This window comes from Seriola aureovittata, chromosome 18, assembly GCF_021018895.1.
Source record: "Seriola aureovittata isolate HTS-2021-v1 ecotype China chromosome 18, ASM2101889v1, whole genome shotgun sequence".
In the NCBI taxonomy this organism is placed as follows: Eukaryota; Metazoa; Chordata; class Actinopteri; order Carangiformes; family Carangidae; genus Seriola; species Seriola aureovittata.
The window spans coordinates 17,561,448-17,578,027 of NC_079381.1; the positions used below are offsets into that span (position 1 = coordinate 17,561,448).

A 16,580-nucleotide genomic window follows, 5' to 3' on the forward strand; every position below is an offset into this window, starting at 1 on the left:
GTGTGTTATTCTGCTCTATCAGCCGGAGAAGGAATGCAATCTGAATAACACTAAAGTGGAGTGTGCTGTTGGATACCCGTTCCTGGGAAGCAATGTGGAGGTTTGTTTCAGCGTGCAGTACATTCACCAGACTACATATAATATCTATACAATATATATGGGCTGCAGAGAGTTGAGCAAACTCAAGACCTGCCTTTTTAGTCTGGATTTTAATTGAATTTGATTTATTTTATATTTGTCTATTCATTTATACATTTTAAGGCTGTGTTACTGGTATCTACTCGTATTTATCTGGATTGTTTTCTTTTTATTTCTGGTCGTTAATTCTACTTCTATTTTTTATTTATGGTTTTACTCACTTCAGAACATCTCATCTCTTCCAGCATTTATTATTTTATGATTTTTGTGTTTTAATTGCTCTGAAATGCACTTTGCGTTACGTTGTTTAAAGTCCGATTTATTTGCTGAGTTATTCTTTATTTTTATTACTGCTAATTAAAGGTTTGATCTAATGTTCACAGGAGAATTTGAGGGTGAAATTTCAGATGAATCCCAAACATGTTAAGGAGGTAATTCAGATCAATGTGACAGCTACAAGGTGAGACAATCAGTAGAGTATGTTTTATTCCCAGTTTGAAGCTGTTTACCTTAAATGATTCTGTTGCAAAAATGAGAATTTGCCAATTAATTTTACACGTGCATTGGAATAGTACAAATCTGTTTTTAATTTTCCCACAGTGACAGTGAAGAGCTGGCCTCTACCCTGAATGACAACACAGTGCTCATCTCGGTCCCTGTGAAGTATCAACCTGGATTCATATTCTCAGTGTGAGTAGCTGTAGTTGTTCATCACACGTCATGTGTTCTGCTCTCCCGCCACGCTGCACTGTAAAAGTGGATACAATATTGGGGTCTATAGATGTTTCATGTTGGACATTTTGATTTGCCATAGCAAGAAATAGCACAGGTGTGTTTCAGGTGTGTTGAAAAGTGAAAAAATCTAATATGATCGTTTTAAAATGTGCATCTTGTAGGCGGCCTGTGGATGAACACATCGTAGTAAAAGAGGGAGAACAGTATGCCACTGTGTTCAATGACACCAGGATGATTGGAGAGGAGGTCAACATCAGTTACACGGTAGAGATCACAACTGATGATTTGATAATGTGAACATAGAGCTGCATGCAGGTGTGGTACGTTCGGTCACTCTTTATCCGTCTCACTCTGCCTCTCCGTCTCACCTCTCTTCAGGTGAAGGAGGCAGGCGATGTGGTGACTCCACCCCTTGACCTTACTGTTACGTATCCTCAACGGTCTCCTCGGGGGAACAACTTGCTGTACCTCACACATGTCACCACCAGCCCAAAGGTATGTATGCACACACACACATGTAGAGATGCAAGTGTATTGGAACAGACAGACACGCCTTCATATCTGCTTTTCCTTTCTCTGCAGGTGAAATGTGACGCAGCGAGGTTGATTAACCCTGATCAAATTAACCCAAGAACTATAACCCCCAATCCAATCAAAGAAACACTTAGTGTCTTCCTGTTGGTGAGTAATGTAGGGTTTATTTCCCAAAGACTGTTCACCTTTCATAAAGCCAGACGACCAGTGAAACCAGACTTATTGCTTATTTCAGTAATTCAGTCTAATTTATAGGAAATTCTATCTCATAAAGAAGGTTTAAATAATTCTGACCTGAGTTGTAAATGGAAACTGATCCCTCCAGACTAACCTGGTCCTGTTTTCAGGTTTAGCCTCTCTAAAGGTTTACCTAGTGTTACAATCAATCTGCCTCTCTGATTTTCACCAGAGTTGTTTGCTGCTCTTAAATGCTGAACTGTGAACATGACTGTTTGCAGTTCATGGGAAATTCATCACATTCTGACATACAGTGAGCTGTGTAATTAAAATCTGAGATCATATCTTTTTCAGTCTTAAGCATCTCCACATTATTCTGCTCAACATATGCACCTTTTAAATGCACCTTAATTGAATGAAAGGGTAACAACCCTATTTATCATTTCGTAAGTAGTATATAAATAAGTAATCAGTGGTTTATTAATGTATTTGTTAACAACTGTAACTCCTCCTGGGGACATCCATAAGTGAAGGCTGATCTTGGTTTGGCCTCCTTGATGAAACACCTCTGTGTGTGCTCCTATCTGACCATGTGTTATTGTTGTGTTTGTTCTACAGAACTGTTCTGCAGACCATGATGTGTACTGTCCATCATTTACCTGCACCCTCCCTGAGGCTCAGACCAGTCAGGTCAACGTCACATTCAGAGTGTGGAAACCTACATTCATTAAGGTGGGTTTTAAGTGATTCATTTTCCCTTGTCGTGCCTCCCTCTGAATGATGATAAATGATAGACTAACAGAGAGTAAAGTAGAGCGGTTGACAGCCAGCTGACTGATGGATGAATAGACAGGAAAGCAAATGTTTAAAGGAGATTCATCTTGCAGGGGGAGTTTTCCAGTGTGCACATGTGTGTGAATGGTACGCTGGGGATCAAGAACACAAACCTGTTTGAACTAAACAGCGGTGGCAGGACCAGACATGTAAGTCATAAAATTTTTGTATTGTATTGTATTTTGTTATTGTCATGAAATACTTGTGTGTGTTTGCATGTGTGTGTACATTTATTATATGTGTACGTGTCTTACTCAGGTGAAGATCCAGGTTTCGAAGGAGAGCTTAGGAGGAATCCCTATCTGGGTCATCATAATCAGCATCCTGATAGGACTGCTGATCTTAGCACTTGTCATCTTCGCTCTTTGGAAGGTAATATTTCCCGAGTTAGACTGCACAGTGTTTAAAATCTTCAAATATCAAATCACCATGTGTGTGAAATTGTCACTAGTTAAGTTTCCTGCGCAAATTTTATGTGACTGTCAAGAAAATTGGCAAAAGAAAATGTGAATTAATGTGTGTGTCCATCCACTGCTGTTATGCAAATATTAGGAGTGAGTTCATTGGGATAAACAGTAGGTGGTGCAGGGCAGAGTAACAAGATGATCTACAAGTGCCAGTCGAACCTGAAAAAGAGTAAAACAATGTAGAAAAGCTGATGGAAATATGATTTGTGTACATCATGATTCATTCTCTCAGTCACTTTCCTGTTGTATTTTGCTTTTAGCGATACACCAACTTTACCACCGAAGCCAAGTGTTTGGTTTTTTTTTTATTTTCAGCGCTACCACTCAGGTTGTTTTTATGGAGGCATTGAAAATGTCCACAAAAACAGGTTGATGGATCACTTACTGCAGAGCTTATAGAATCAGAAATATGCCATTTTTTCGAATAGTTCAACATTTTGGGAAATATGGTAATTTGTATTTTTTCTGACAAATGAGAAGATCGATGCCACTCTCATTTCTGTAAGATAGATATGAATCTACAACAAGGACATGGTTAGCTTAGCTTAGCATAAAGATATAAGACGAGGGGGAAAAAAGTCAACCGGGAACCTCAAGATGATGAAGAGACTTCTGTCTTTGCCCCCTGCCAAGAAATAGCCCCACACATAACAGCAGTTATATACAGTAGTATGTTCTATACACTTGACTCCCATAAAACCACAACATGTTGCTTATATGCATCTGTTTTTCACAGATTAAACAAATCAGATTTGACATGTTAATTAGAAAGCTCTGGGGATAGTTGCAAGTGGATTTTTTTTAAACTTTTGGACAAAGCCAGGTTAGCTGTTTCCAACTGTTTCCAGTCTTAATGCTAAGCTAACCCTCTCTGTAGCTTCATATTAACTGCATACAGATATGAGAGTGGCATTGATATTCTCATCTACACTAACTCTCAGCAAGAGAGGCAATAAGCATGTTTGCCAAAGCTGTTGCTTTAACACAGGCAGTGAATAGTTTTGTAACTGAGTTTTCTGTTTCTCCTCCAGCTGGGCTTCTTCAAGAGAAGAACCAATGACTACACAAAGGACGAAATAATGGACTGAAGTATCCAGACAGCAAGCAGCTCTGTGAGCGACTGCTTCCAGAGCCATCAGGTCGCACAAGTGACACAGACAGTTGGACACACAGAGGAGATGCCAAGACCCACAAACACCTCAGCACTAAGACACAGGGGCTACCTGGAAAACACAAGTACCGTTCACTGTTTCCTTCACAAGTCTGGGTTAAATAATGTTTGCAAATACTTCCAAACTCTTGTTCTTTGCTGCTGTCAGCACTTGGCTACAACACTGGGCCAATTCAGATGGTCTCACATACGGAGAGTGTTCAAAGAGAAACTTCCCTTTAATTGTGTAACATCTTCAGCACTCACTGTGTGAGTCTCCATGCAAAACAAATGCTAAGAGGTAACTGCAAACATTGTTTGTTCTTGGTCATCTTCTTTCTAAAGTAAAGCCAGGTCAGTCAGTTCAAGAAGAGCAACCAGGAAGGAGGAAGACATCACTTACCAGGCACCTTTTGGCAAAATAGCAAATATCTGTATTACATACAGCAGTTTTGCAAAACCTTCAGAGCTACAATAGCTGCACTCCAGCTTTAGAGGAAAAGAGCACTCAGGTTTTTCAGTGTGAACATCCAAAGTCGCCTCACCTACTTTCTATATCATTACAGCAGCAATGTCCAAAGGTCTGTTTGCTTCTGAGACAATATGTGAACTTTTTATGTGTTGGAGCAGTCTGTCTGATAATTTAGACTCTTGTGTTGCTTGATTAGTTTTTCAAAACACTGTACCTTTTAGCGTTTTGTATCATTTTGTTTGACATTTTTGTTGAGTTTTAGCAATACGACATGGCACATTCTTCATCCTTAATGTTAAAACGTTGGCTAAAGACACTGACCTGAACACAAGCTTTTTACTAAACAAAGGTGCAGCCTGTATGCTTTTATTTTTTATACTTTTGATCTTAGTTAACCAGTTCAACAACCAAAAAGTCTTGTCCCACCTCCTATGTTAAATGTTTGTAATTAGTTTCACCTTGGTTATTGAGGGATACAGAGAGCTGCACCTTCAAAATCCAAACCTTTGATTGTACTGTAAATATAAGTAAGTCTTCAAAAATGTAAAGCTTTAAAATGTACAGAATTGTGTTTGCTTTAATTCGTGTAAATTAAGAGATGTTATACACAAATCTTATCTTTTTTTGTGTGTGTGTGATCAATGGTCAGAGAACATGATTTTGCTCAGGTGCTACAAGTATCATGAATGATAACATTAACATTTGACGTACAGGAAAATTATCTGGCCTCTTTCACAATTTCAAAGCTGATGCAAATATGTAAATATTGTTATATTTTGATGCGAAAGTGAAAGTATAATTATTCTGTACTGAAACTATACATGAGATGAGGGTTTGTATCCACTACTTTGGTTTTAAGCCTGTTGAGTGACTGTGTTTTGAATGCAGAGGCTTTAACATGATTGAGTTGAGATACGACTGTAGCATACTTTGTGTTCAACCTTTTTAATTTGCAAAATAGAGGGTAATGTTCCTCCACCATAGAAATATACATGTATGTGTCACTATTCACCAGCAGTTTTCTCTGTTACCCTAAAGTAAATGGGACTCACTGCTAAATGGTTTGTTATGTAGACAAGCTACAACATGTACACAAAGCATTGGTATACTGTAGGCTCATTGTCACCCTATATGCGGTACAAAGTACCTTACAATTCATTCAGGTTTTCTGTCTCGTTTTTGTTTCCAGAAGTTGCACGGTTACACAGTATGTTAAAAGAGATTATATTGTGTGTTGGGGAGACTGAGTTTCTTCTTCTTTCTTGACTTTTTTCCTCATTGTTGTACAATAAAGCTGAGGGAAGACAGCAAGAAGAAGAGCTTTTGAATATTTAAATACTCCTCAGCACTCACTCTCCACTGTTAACATGAAGCACATGTAATAAATTGTATGTACAGAATGTGTACCTGTTGGTCATTTTAAGATTGTACGGCTACATCAGGCTTATGCACGAGGGTGGAGTCATGAGTCTCTCTTTGTCCACTTGCATAGAAAGATGTAGTTTCTCAGATCTTACCCTCTGGTAAGTTCTGAGAAAGAGTCAAGATGAGAGTAAGGCTCAAAGTGAGAGTTGTGAGCTCCATCCCAGCCTTCTACACTGCTGTGAAGTCTTCATTGTAATGCACTGGTTTGTCAGACTGTATGCGTCCTCATCAGCACAGAAATGAAATGAATCTTATGTACAAAAATAAAGACTTTTTATGAAGAAGGTCTTGATCATCAATTCTTTTGCTTCCATTTTTCTGTGAGTCAAGTAATTAACACACAGGAAACCTCAGACGAGATCTTATTATTCCATCACATGTGTACTGTTAATGCCACAACCAACAATTGTCTTCATTGTCAGTACATTTGACAGTTATATTCTTTAATTATTAATTGATTGATAATAGTGAAAATTTACCATCATCATTCTATGACACTGGAATTAACATATTCGAATCCCTTGTTTTGTCTGACCAACTATCAAAAATACAAAGATCGAGTTTTTCTATCATAGAAAACTCTGGTAAATAGCAAATATTGAGAGGCAAGTGGATTTCTGGAACCATTCCTTTAAAAAAACAAAAAAAAAAAAAACAAACAAAACTTAAATACGCCTAATTAATACACTATCCAACTTGTCAGTCAATTGTCTGTCAATCAATCAACAACATCATCACCTCCAAAACCATGCTGCATAGTGCAACACAGCTCAACAGCACCACACACTACATTCTCCAAAATGATCCCCCTATCGAATCAACACCTCTGTAAAATAATTAAAACTTGACATTATAACCATCATGAAGATAGGATTAATTTGCAGGACTGTTGCATTAGATTGCATTAGTTTTAACTAGAAGTATTTGAATAAAACAACTGAGTGTAAGGGCTAATGAAGGTCAATAGGGACCCCAACAACTAATTTTTGCCCAGCAGCCCTAAGTAGAATATTCTCAAATTGCCATTATTGGGGGTCAGATTCCTGCGAGGCAAAAATAAGGGAAATAAAGTCCCAACCTTCCACTGTGTATTGTAATGTAGCAGAGCGCCGCCTGGTGTTCACCAGCAGCATGCAGCGATAAGTGACACTCTGGGAGGGGAAGCAGAACAAACTGTAAGCTGCTGGAGGATCCATCTTGCTCGAAAAAGAAACGAGGGTGAAGCATTTTCCAGTTTAGCATCTCAGAAACTGTATCGGTCCCCCCGTTGAGCGCGCTGGGGAGCCCGAGGAAGGGCTGCGTCGCTGCTTGTAGGATGTCCCGACATGAGGGTGAGTTGATAAACGGGTCCACGGCGCCGGGGGTTGGAGCTACATTACCTGAGCAGCTAGCTCCTCTGCTAGCCTTGCTAAGTGCTTATTCAAGTCAGGGGGGGTGGGGGTGGGGGGGTTGCTGCGCTTTTCGCGGCTTGTTTTCAAGCTTGTACCAACATATATATATATTCGCTGTCAGCAGCTTTGGTGTACATACGTGTATCATGTCTCCTAATTCGAGGCAAACAGTTACAATGATACGGCAACATAGCGCTTAGCAGTTAGCCGTTGCTAGGTGCTGCGTTACCTTACGTTAGCTGGGCTAGCAAGCAGGCTAATGTATGCTAACATAAGGAGTCGTTAATGTTGCTTATACTGGCGCTCATAACCCCACACTATGATATACCCTAATGTAGCTACCATCATCTTATGCTTACATCTGTGCTAATTTGAGAGCCCGTGGCTCTAATGTTTAGTGTCCCGTCCGGTCATATAACCTGCTGTTGTTAGCGAATGCACTGTCATCAAGAAGAAGACAGAAAGTCTGAGGCCTCTCTCCATAAACCAAGCACTAAGTTAGCTAGGTGGCAGGCTACTAGCCAGCCAGGGTTAAGTTACGGCATGTTTAACTGCAAACCAGATGGCAGTGTAAATTTGATTCTTTTCGGGAACCACGTAACGTTAGTTGTAGCAGGAGGCTATCCTGTTTTATCTTCTCATAAGTTGCTGTGCTGTTCTATAATTCAAACATGGCCACAATACGGTTAGTTACTCCTAGTAGGACCAAATGGGTAACTTACTTGTTTATAGAGGGACAATCAAGCAACTTGTGATTAGTTAGTAGAGGCCAGGCTAGTTTGTGCTTGTTTCCTTGTGTATTTGAGTTTTATGTTTACCAGAGGAAGGCACACTGTGTTTATATCACATAGGTGATTGATAGTGAGACCGCTGTAAGACCTGCTGTAGTGCGACCTAGCCTTTAATCAACATATAGAGCCGATAGCAGCATATTGCCAAATAATATGTTTGTTTAGGTCTTGGTTTGCTTAATAAATGTTACCTTTGTGGAGTTTTTTCTTTGTTAATATTTCCAAGCTATTTGTTGCAAGAGGTCAAATTAGTCAGAGGAAATTCCCTTAATACTTGCTTAGGTACTATCATGGGTTTGCCAAATAAGGCGTTTTCCCTAAAGAAGAAATGTCAGGGAGGCAGGAGTTGGAATATAGTGTACAACGATAACTATAATGTCTCATAGAAAATTACTGTCTGCAGAAAACTAAGCCAGTGTTTGAAAAGTTTGTCACTGTGATCATGTTGTAAAGAGTGAACAAGCAGAGAGATGCAATAATATTTGATATGATGACAATAGTAATAAACTATATCGAGTACATAGGAGTAGATGACATGTCTGGAGCTCTGGTTGGCTCCACTTTACCTTCTTTTTCTCTCAACTTGTGGGGTCATGCAGATCTACATGAATACAAATAGCAGTATGGAACCTGAAAATGTGTGAATGTGCTATAAATGTGTAACAAAAGCTGCAATGAAAACAGCTTTCACATGCTTCATACGTTTGTGTTAGGCCTCAGAGCTACTTGTGAAGTTCACTGGAATGCCAGAGTTCTTCATTGCTGGCGCTTGTGGGTTGGTGCCACTCCAAAACACATGTTCATGTAAGTGAGACTGGCCTACAGATAGAGATTGCTTTCTCACTGCCAGTCTCACAGGCGCAGTTATAAGGAATTTGTAACTTTATTGTCAGGTCCACATGTTTGACTTTGCATTCTTCTTCTCTTATTTACAGGTGTGAGCTGTGATGCATGTTTAAAAGGGAACTTTAGAGGACGGCGGTTCAAGTGTTTAATTTGCTACGACTACGACCTGTGCGCATCGTGCTACGAGAGCGGAGCCACAACAACGAGACACACCACAGAGCACCCCATGCAGTGTATATTAACCAGGGTAGACTATGGTAAGGACCTAGCTGAAAGCCCAGGAAGAAACTTGCACGGCTTACTGATCACACACAAATTAATCACACCTGTGTCGTAGCCGGCTTTGTTACAACAAATCATCCAACATGATTGCAGTTATGATTAAATTGAGCCTAATTTTGCACTGTGATACTTTATTAGTGTTAATCATTAAACTAATGATTTAAAAACAATAACAGTTGCTGTGTTTACTGTCTTCTTGCAGACTTGTATTATGGAGGAGACACTTTTTCAGTAGAGCAACCCCAGTCATTCACATGTCCCTACTGTGGCAAGATGGGCTTCACAGAGACGTCCCTACAGGAGCATGTCACCTCAGAGCATGCAGAGACTTCCACAGAGGTGGTGAGTATACTGCACACATTAAGGAACCAGGGTATGCATTTACAGATTTTAATTTTATGAAGTAGTCATCAATAATGTCTCAGTGATGTTCATAATACTTTCAAATGTTGTTTCTGTTGCTTTGAGCAGCTCCAGCAGCCTAGTTTACTTCTGCCATCCACTGATATACTGTATATTGGAGTCATTAGATGGAGTGATGTTTGTTTTTAAACTCTTCATCTGCCTGGATCACTACAGATCAGTGTGCTATTGCCGTTTAGCAGTGCACTTCAGTCAGCTAAAATGACTTATCAGAGTACACGTAGAGGGCATTTATAGATTACTTGTTGTCAGAGAATGGTTTATATGATTGTGTCCTCTGCTGAGTACAATGAGCAAAGCAAGGCAAAGGGTGAGGCTGCTGCTGACAGTGCTGACACATGCTTGGCAGGCCAGCAGGTAGTCTCTTGGACAACTACTGATGGTTAAAAAAGAGACCCTTGAAGACCATAGGTAGAGCCAACTAGTAATATTTGGGCTCCAGTTGCTCACCAGTGCCACATGAAACTAAGTCACTTCACTGCAGAGACTTCCTCTGTGGATTGTTTTTGTTTTTATTGGACTCTGTTACTGATGCCATAGCAGAGAGAGTGTCAGCAAATCTCATGAAAAGACCAAAACTAACACTGTCCCAGTTCATCTCTCAATGCTAACACTCTCATTCCCACTAAGGATGTAAATCTTTAAAGGAAACTGCTTACACATATAGTTTCACTTTATGAAACAGCTAAGCAATTTTCTAAATCAGCTGGGCGATGTAGGTTTTTATCAAACATTATTCAAACTACTACTGTGGACTATTTTCAGATGTGGGTGAATACACAGTTGTATTTACAGTAGCAGGATGGTGTATGTGGGATTGAGTCAAAAGAAACTACAGCGCCCGTGTAATTCTGGAACATGTCATCTAGTGCAACAGAGTGGCTAATTAATGTGTTTTTAATAGTTTTGCACAACAATGTGAGGAATAAATTGAATCAGGCTTTGGCTACAGGATGAATTGACTATTGGTTTTGGTCTTGTTGTGGGCTATATTGCCAACAGGAACAAGACAGTAGTCAAAGAGGAAGTGTTTTTATTACCTGTTGCTGTGTTTGTATAAGGCAGCTAAGGTATAGGTTGTCATTTTCTGGGGTGTTGCATTGTGAATTTGATGCACTGTAGATACTGGTGTTTATGTGCTGTGATACGAGCTTGGTGAACAAGAGAATGAAGTACGTAGTAATTGCCTTAATGGACTCATTTGCTTTGAAATTTTCAGTTTGAATAAAGTTTGATGTGTGCAGATCCCTGACACATGTTGGAACAGGTTTTTTGCAGTTCAATGCACAGTAGTGCTGCATTTACACTTTTCTTCTTTATAGTGTGCTTTATTCAGGGATGCAATTAAGTATTGTTTTCATTATCGATTAATCTGCTGATTATTTTCTTAATTTAGTTTTGTCTGCAGGATGTCAGAAAATAGTTAAAAATCCACATTATTTTCCCACAGTGCACAGGGACTTAGTCAGATTGCCTGTTTCATTTGACCAACAGACCAGAACCCAGAGGTATTCAGTTTTGGCATTCAAAGTTTTGTTTGAAAAATTATCAAAATTGTTGCTGATTAAGTTTCTTTCACTTGTCACTTGATCATTGCAGTGCTGGTTTGTTTTTGTTTGGTTAACCTTTGGTGGGATTTTATTTGTATGATCTCAAACTTTTGAGGTTATCATCAGTCAAATGATACTACAATGATATTAAGAAGTGCACTTACCAGACCCCTGTAGCCTGCTCCTCATCCTATTGAAGCTACTATTATATTACACCCAAATCTCTGACCTAACTGTTGGCAGTCGAGTTGCATTTTGGGTTATATAGGAGCCAGGTTTTGACAAGGAAGAAGAATATGGAATAAAAAAGACAATATCTCTGGTTTTTCTCCATCAATTTTGATCCATTTTTTTAAAAAACTGAGTCCCTGAATTGGAGCAGTACTCTTTTAACTTCCTTTGTTGGGTATTAACAGTCCTCTGTTGTCTAAACCTTTAGTACGTAAAATAGCTGTTTCAGACTGGTTAAGATCCAACATAATAACAATGAAACCAGGTCAAATTTGACTCTGAATAAAACTGACAATATTGCATTGTACGTAAATATTGTTTCGTTGTGGAATTATGGAAGCAACAACATTCTGCTCAGGGAAAAAGCATCTCAAACAGAAACTTCTTGCTCTCTCTTATTTCAGATCTGTCCAATATGTGCTGCCTTGCCAGGAGGGGACCCCAACCACGTCACAGATGACTTCACAGCTCACCTCACACTCGAACACAGAGCACCAAGAGATTTAATATCCTTTCTGTGTCGCCACACACTTGTGTCTACTTAAAGATGTGTTTACATATATAGTTCAAATGAAATCCAAATAATATCACCATATACAGTGTCACATTAATGCATTTACCCTTAACAGTCCATGTTTATGATGAGTCCAGCAGTGTTCGACATGTACGCAGGATGTTCCACCCTGGACGAGGACTGGGCGGTCCCAGAGCACGACGCACAAATATGCACTTTACTAGCGGCTCCACAGGAGGACTTTCATCCTCCTCATCACAGAGCTCCACTTACACCCCCAGTAACAGAGAAGCAATGGACCCAATTGCAGGTGAGAATGAGTGGTTTACTAATATTCTCTTCACATAATTATACTCTTCACATAGGTGGTTCAAAATGAACTATCAGAACCAGACAAGAAGAGTTAGATCCTCCACTAAGACGCTCTGCTGGTATAGAAAAAAAAAAAAAACGACCATGTATACCAAATATGTAATACTTTACCATCACATTTTAGTCTTCGGGTGAATATGTATCCAAAATTGGTGAAACCTCTTCTTTGTGTAGATGATTTATATGTGTTGCTAACATGCCAGCATTTTTCATCGACATTTTGAGTGATACTGAAAGCACATTGAATACCAGTTTTTGTTTAGTCATATTGGCCATGTTGTACTATCATATCTAAAGAAATCTCTGTATTCTTCTTTTCATCACCGTCCCTCACATCTTCTTCTTTTGAAATCATGACTTATTTAGAAACAGCTAGCAGTGACGCCTGTTTTTGTTGTGTCTCCTGCAGAGTTGTTGTCTCAGCTGTCAGGTGTGCGGCGTGCGGCAGGGGGGCAAATAAACTCGTCAGGTCCTTCAGCCTCCCAGCTCCAGCAGCTCCAGATGCAACTGCAGTTAGAGCGGCAGCAGGCTCAGGCAGCACGACAGCAAGTGGAGACGGGACGCCACGCGACACGACGCAGCAACAACCCGGGCAACACTGGCACCACCATCCCTCCACCCAGCACAGCAACTGCCAACACTGCCACTGTGGGTGAAAGCAATCCCTCGTCCTCGTCCCAGAGCTCCCAGTTCCTATTAGCACGGTGAGTGTGGCCAGTCATTGGTTTCATAGTTCATTGCATTGTTTATATGAGTTGATATGGTGTCAAAGAAAACTCAATTTGAGTACATGTTCTTTTGATGGGTAATTCTGTCTGCACCTTGGCATCCAGGTTCATAGTAACGGATGTTCATATGGTAGAGTTTTAATGAGTATGATAATAGCTCCCCACTAAAAGACCAGAATCAACAATGTGTTATTCCATCTTTCAATACTTTCCCCACCTTGTCTGTGGCAGTCAGCCCCAAACCCAATGGTTCCTACTTAAAAACAGGTCACGGATATATGCTTACATTTTTTATGAATTTTATACTTACATTTTTTTAAGGCTAAATAATTTCCTAAAACATCTGGCCACTGTAATATGTAGCAAATTGCTCAGACAGAAAGTAGAGCATTTATTTGGGGCTGTTTTCAGCTGCTGATTTAGTACAATTGTACAGTATTTGCTGGATTGATCCAAAATGAACTACAGTCCCCATGTAATGAAGTAATGAACATGCTAACTGATGTGTTTTTGGACGACAGTGGCTACATCGACACTACTGATCAGGAGGATCAGTTAATATATCACCAGACTTTATACTTTAAATGTGCAAAATACAATGTAATGAAGGGTTTCTGTTGTAAAGCAATTAGTCTCTAAAGTTACAGAAAGCCAAGAAGCTAAAGGCAGTATGAGAGCTTGGAAGACATTTGTAGTTCTTATAACCACCGACTGACTTGTGTAATTAAAACGTTAAACTGTAAACGCTGTCATGAATGACTCGTGCAGATTTAGGTGACAACATTTTACATTTATATCTATCAAAGTGATCAGAGGCTCCTACCTACTCTTAAATCCCCAAGTCAATTTCAGTCGCCATAGAAACAAACCTTAATTGAAGGACCCATTTGTAAAAACATTACTTTATAGCTTTTTATATCTTCTAAAATGAATGTTAACCATTTCTTCAGGTTGAATGAACCTAAGATGTCCGAAGCAGAGCGGCAGTTTCTAGAAGGAGAGCGTGCAGACCGCAGCCTGTTCGTCCAGGAGCTGCTGTTGTCCACGCTGATGCACGAGGAGAGCTCCTCTTCTGACGAGGACGAGCGCCGAGACTTCGCCGACTTCGGTGCCATGGGCTGTGTGGATATCATGCCTTTAGATGTGGCGTTGGAAAACCTCCAGCTTAGAGAGAGCAGCTCCACGGGGAAGGAGCCTCCGCCGCCTCCTCTTTGATGTCCGAGCATCAAGCAGACTGTGTCCTCTCTGCTGCAACTGTCAGTGATGGGCAGCAAACAGCAGCAGTCCTCCCTGGCCTCACCCTCCTTTCTCCCTCTATTTTCTGAGTTTGTTTTTTGGTGATTGTAATTTCGGGCCTGTCACCATTTTTGTTACATTGTAAACAAAAATAAATGAGAGCAAGTGGGATAAATGTACGAGTGCGCAATAGCAATTGAGTGAGCGAGCGAGAGAAGAGAAATATATAAATATATATATAAAATATATATGAAGTTGATAATCAATCCACATAACTTTTCTTTTCTTTATCAGGTAAATGTTACAGGCAGCTGTGGCAGACCTTTGCTTCCTGTGACATGCAAACGGCTCTTCGTATAAATACTCCACATTCAAAAGTCAAGAGAGCATAGGCTCCTCTGATGAAGCTGCTGTGTGTGTTTATGACTATTAATAAATAAAAAGTGCTTGGATGGGTTACCATAACTACTGCATGCAGTTATTTGCAGCGTGCATGACTTTTAATGACCTAGTCATTGAAACTTTTTTGTTTTAAATATCCCAAAGCTTTCAACTGTTTTTAAATGGTTATTTCAAACAAGGTTAAGTATTGAAAATTGAGTAGTTTACAAAACTGACATGCAAAAATTGACTCTAACAATATATGTTGTTGGGTTTTCTTTGAGTGAGTATATATAATGAAGAGAAAACCTTTGGGTTCTACAGTAGCTTCTGAAGAAATGCTGCAATGTGTGTGTCTCTCAGCTCCAGATTGCCTTTTCTCTGTGACGACTGTCTGAATATATCGGTGGCTGCAGAGCGACGACTACATGCATCAGATGAAAACAGACCTTGCCTCTGAAATTTTCCTAGATGTTAATATTTAGTGATAAGCTGTTTAGGCACAGTATACTTTATAATTTATAGATAAGTACAGATGCCCAACTCTATCCATTTTTCCCTCACACAGTTTACTGGCACTCACTCTGCTCATGCACAGTGTCAGACCACATGCTCTCAATGGTTTGTATGAATTTCTTTGTTGGGTAATAGGAGCTCGAGACTTTCCACACTGCAGTTTTTTTTAAAGAGAAATCATTCGTATTTTTTCTGCTAGGGTTAGCACTTTCTATTTATTCATGTTTGTTTTCTGACTCTTGAGCCTTGATATGAATCATGCCACCTTCATGCCTATACTTTTACCCTCTATGTAAAATACAATGAGATGTATATTGAATTTGTGCGTTAACTTTCATAATGGTTCTAAGACATGGGCAGACTTTTTTTTTTAAATGTAAATTTAGAATACAATAAATATAAACTGTGCACAGCTTTTGATGAAACCAAGAGACCGTCACACCTTCTGCACTTTGTGATATTGTTGTGATTCCACAAATGTTTGTGTACATCTCTTCAGCATCACTTTAATTTAGTCTTTTAAACACTATATAAACATTGACTGAATAGTTTATAACACACTATAATGTGATTGTAAGCAGACATAAATGTACAGTAATGTCTTTGTCACCAACTATATGGACACCCATAATTATAATTAAATATAAAGGCAAATACTGTACATTAATAAACATTTGCAAATGTCCTTATATGTGCATATAAAGTGTGTTATAAACTATTATATGTTTACATAGTGCTTATAAATGCTAAATGGGGAGGGGGATTAAACTAAAATGCCTTGAAAATCACAAGACATAACATATAGCATGAAAAAATATCGTATGAAAGCACACACTAAGTTAGAACACATGCCCCAGTTGACATGATCAAAAGCGGATAAGCAAAATCAAAATGTATTGATCAGTTGATTAGTATTCAGTGACAACGTTACATAACTGGGTGATGTTAATGAATAAGAAACAAAAGGGGCGTTCTCATGTTTATTCTCCCCACAGCAGACACACTGAGGTGTCCCTCACAGGGAAGCCAGGCCCCTCAATAACACATGAGATACATCCACTGAAGAAGACGCCCTTGATGGATGGACCCAGCAACTGTCCCACCAGTCTGTCCTCACCTATGGACGGCCTGCACAGTGGAGCCCTTCACAGCTAGCATTGCAAAACACCGAGGTACGTCATACAGTATACCATGTAGCTTTCTGTATGTGAACTTATTCCTGAGTGTCAGCTGAGAAAAATAACACCATAAAAAATTTTATATACATAGAAAATAATATACTGTCCTGAGAACAGTTAAATAGCTGGTGCCACGTTTGTCCTTGTGTGTGTGTGTGTGTGTGTGTGTGTGTGAGGGTTTTTTCGGGCAGCTGTCCTTGTCACTCCTC

The 16,580-nt window shown here is 39.5% G+C and overlaps 2 protein-coding genes across 3 annotated transcripts in view; both read left to right on the top strand.

Moving 5' to 3' along the window:
* The window catches only part of itga1 (integrin, alpha 1), a 48,090-nt gene extending 41,874 nt beyond the window's left edge, over positions 1-6,216 (top strand). Inside the window, exons 21-30 of the mRNA XM_056403829.1 lie at positions 23-100; positions 522-598; positions 739-828; positions 1,035-1,137; positions 1,252-1,368; positions 1,456-1,554; positions 2,203-2,316; positions 2,472-2,567; positions 2,677-2,790; positions 3,917-6,216. Of these exons, the coding sequence (XP_056259804.1) occupies positions 23-100; positions 522-598; positions 739-828; positions 1,035-1,137; positions 1,252-1,368; positions 1,456-1,554; positions 2,203-2,316; positions 2,472-2,567; positions 2,677-2,790; positions 3,917-3,973 (945 nt within the window). The 3' untranslated portion in view covers positions 3,974-6,216. The remainder of the gene's footprint in view (positions 1-22; positions 101-521; positions 599-738; positions 829-1,034; positions 1,138-1,251; positions 1,369-1,455; positions 1,555-2,202; positions 2,317-2,471; positions 2,568-2,676; positions 2,791-3,916) is intronic.
* Positions 6,217-7,062: 846 nt separating this feature from the next.
* On the top strand, positions 7,063-14,761 carry kcmf1 (potassium channel modulatory factor 1). 2 transcript variants are annotated; one of them, XM_056403548.1, is made up of 7 exons: positions 7,063-7,263; positions 9,050-9,217; positions 9,445-9,584; positions 11,851-11,952; positions 12,081-12,270; positions 12,742-13,036; positions 14,011-14,761. In XM_056403548.1, exons 1-7 carry the CDS (start codon positions 7,248-7,250, stop codon positions 14,273-14,275), a joined length of 1,176 nt encoding a protein of 391 aa, XP_056259523.1. In that variant the 5' UTR covers positions 7,063-7,247; the 3' UTR covers positions 14,276-14,761. The 2 variants fall into 2 exon arrangements, with proteins under 2 accessions (XP_056259523.1, XP_056259524.1); XM_056403549.1 differs by having other exon boundaries at positions 7,065-7,263; positions 12,087-12,270.
* The last annotated feature ends 1,819 nt before the right edge of the window (positions 14,762-16,580 follow it).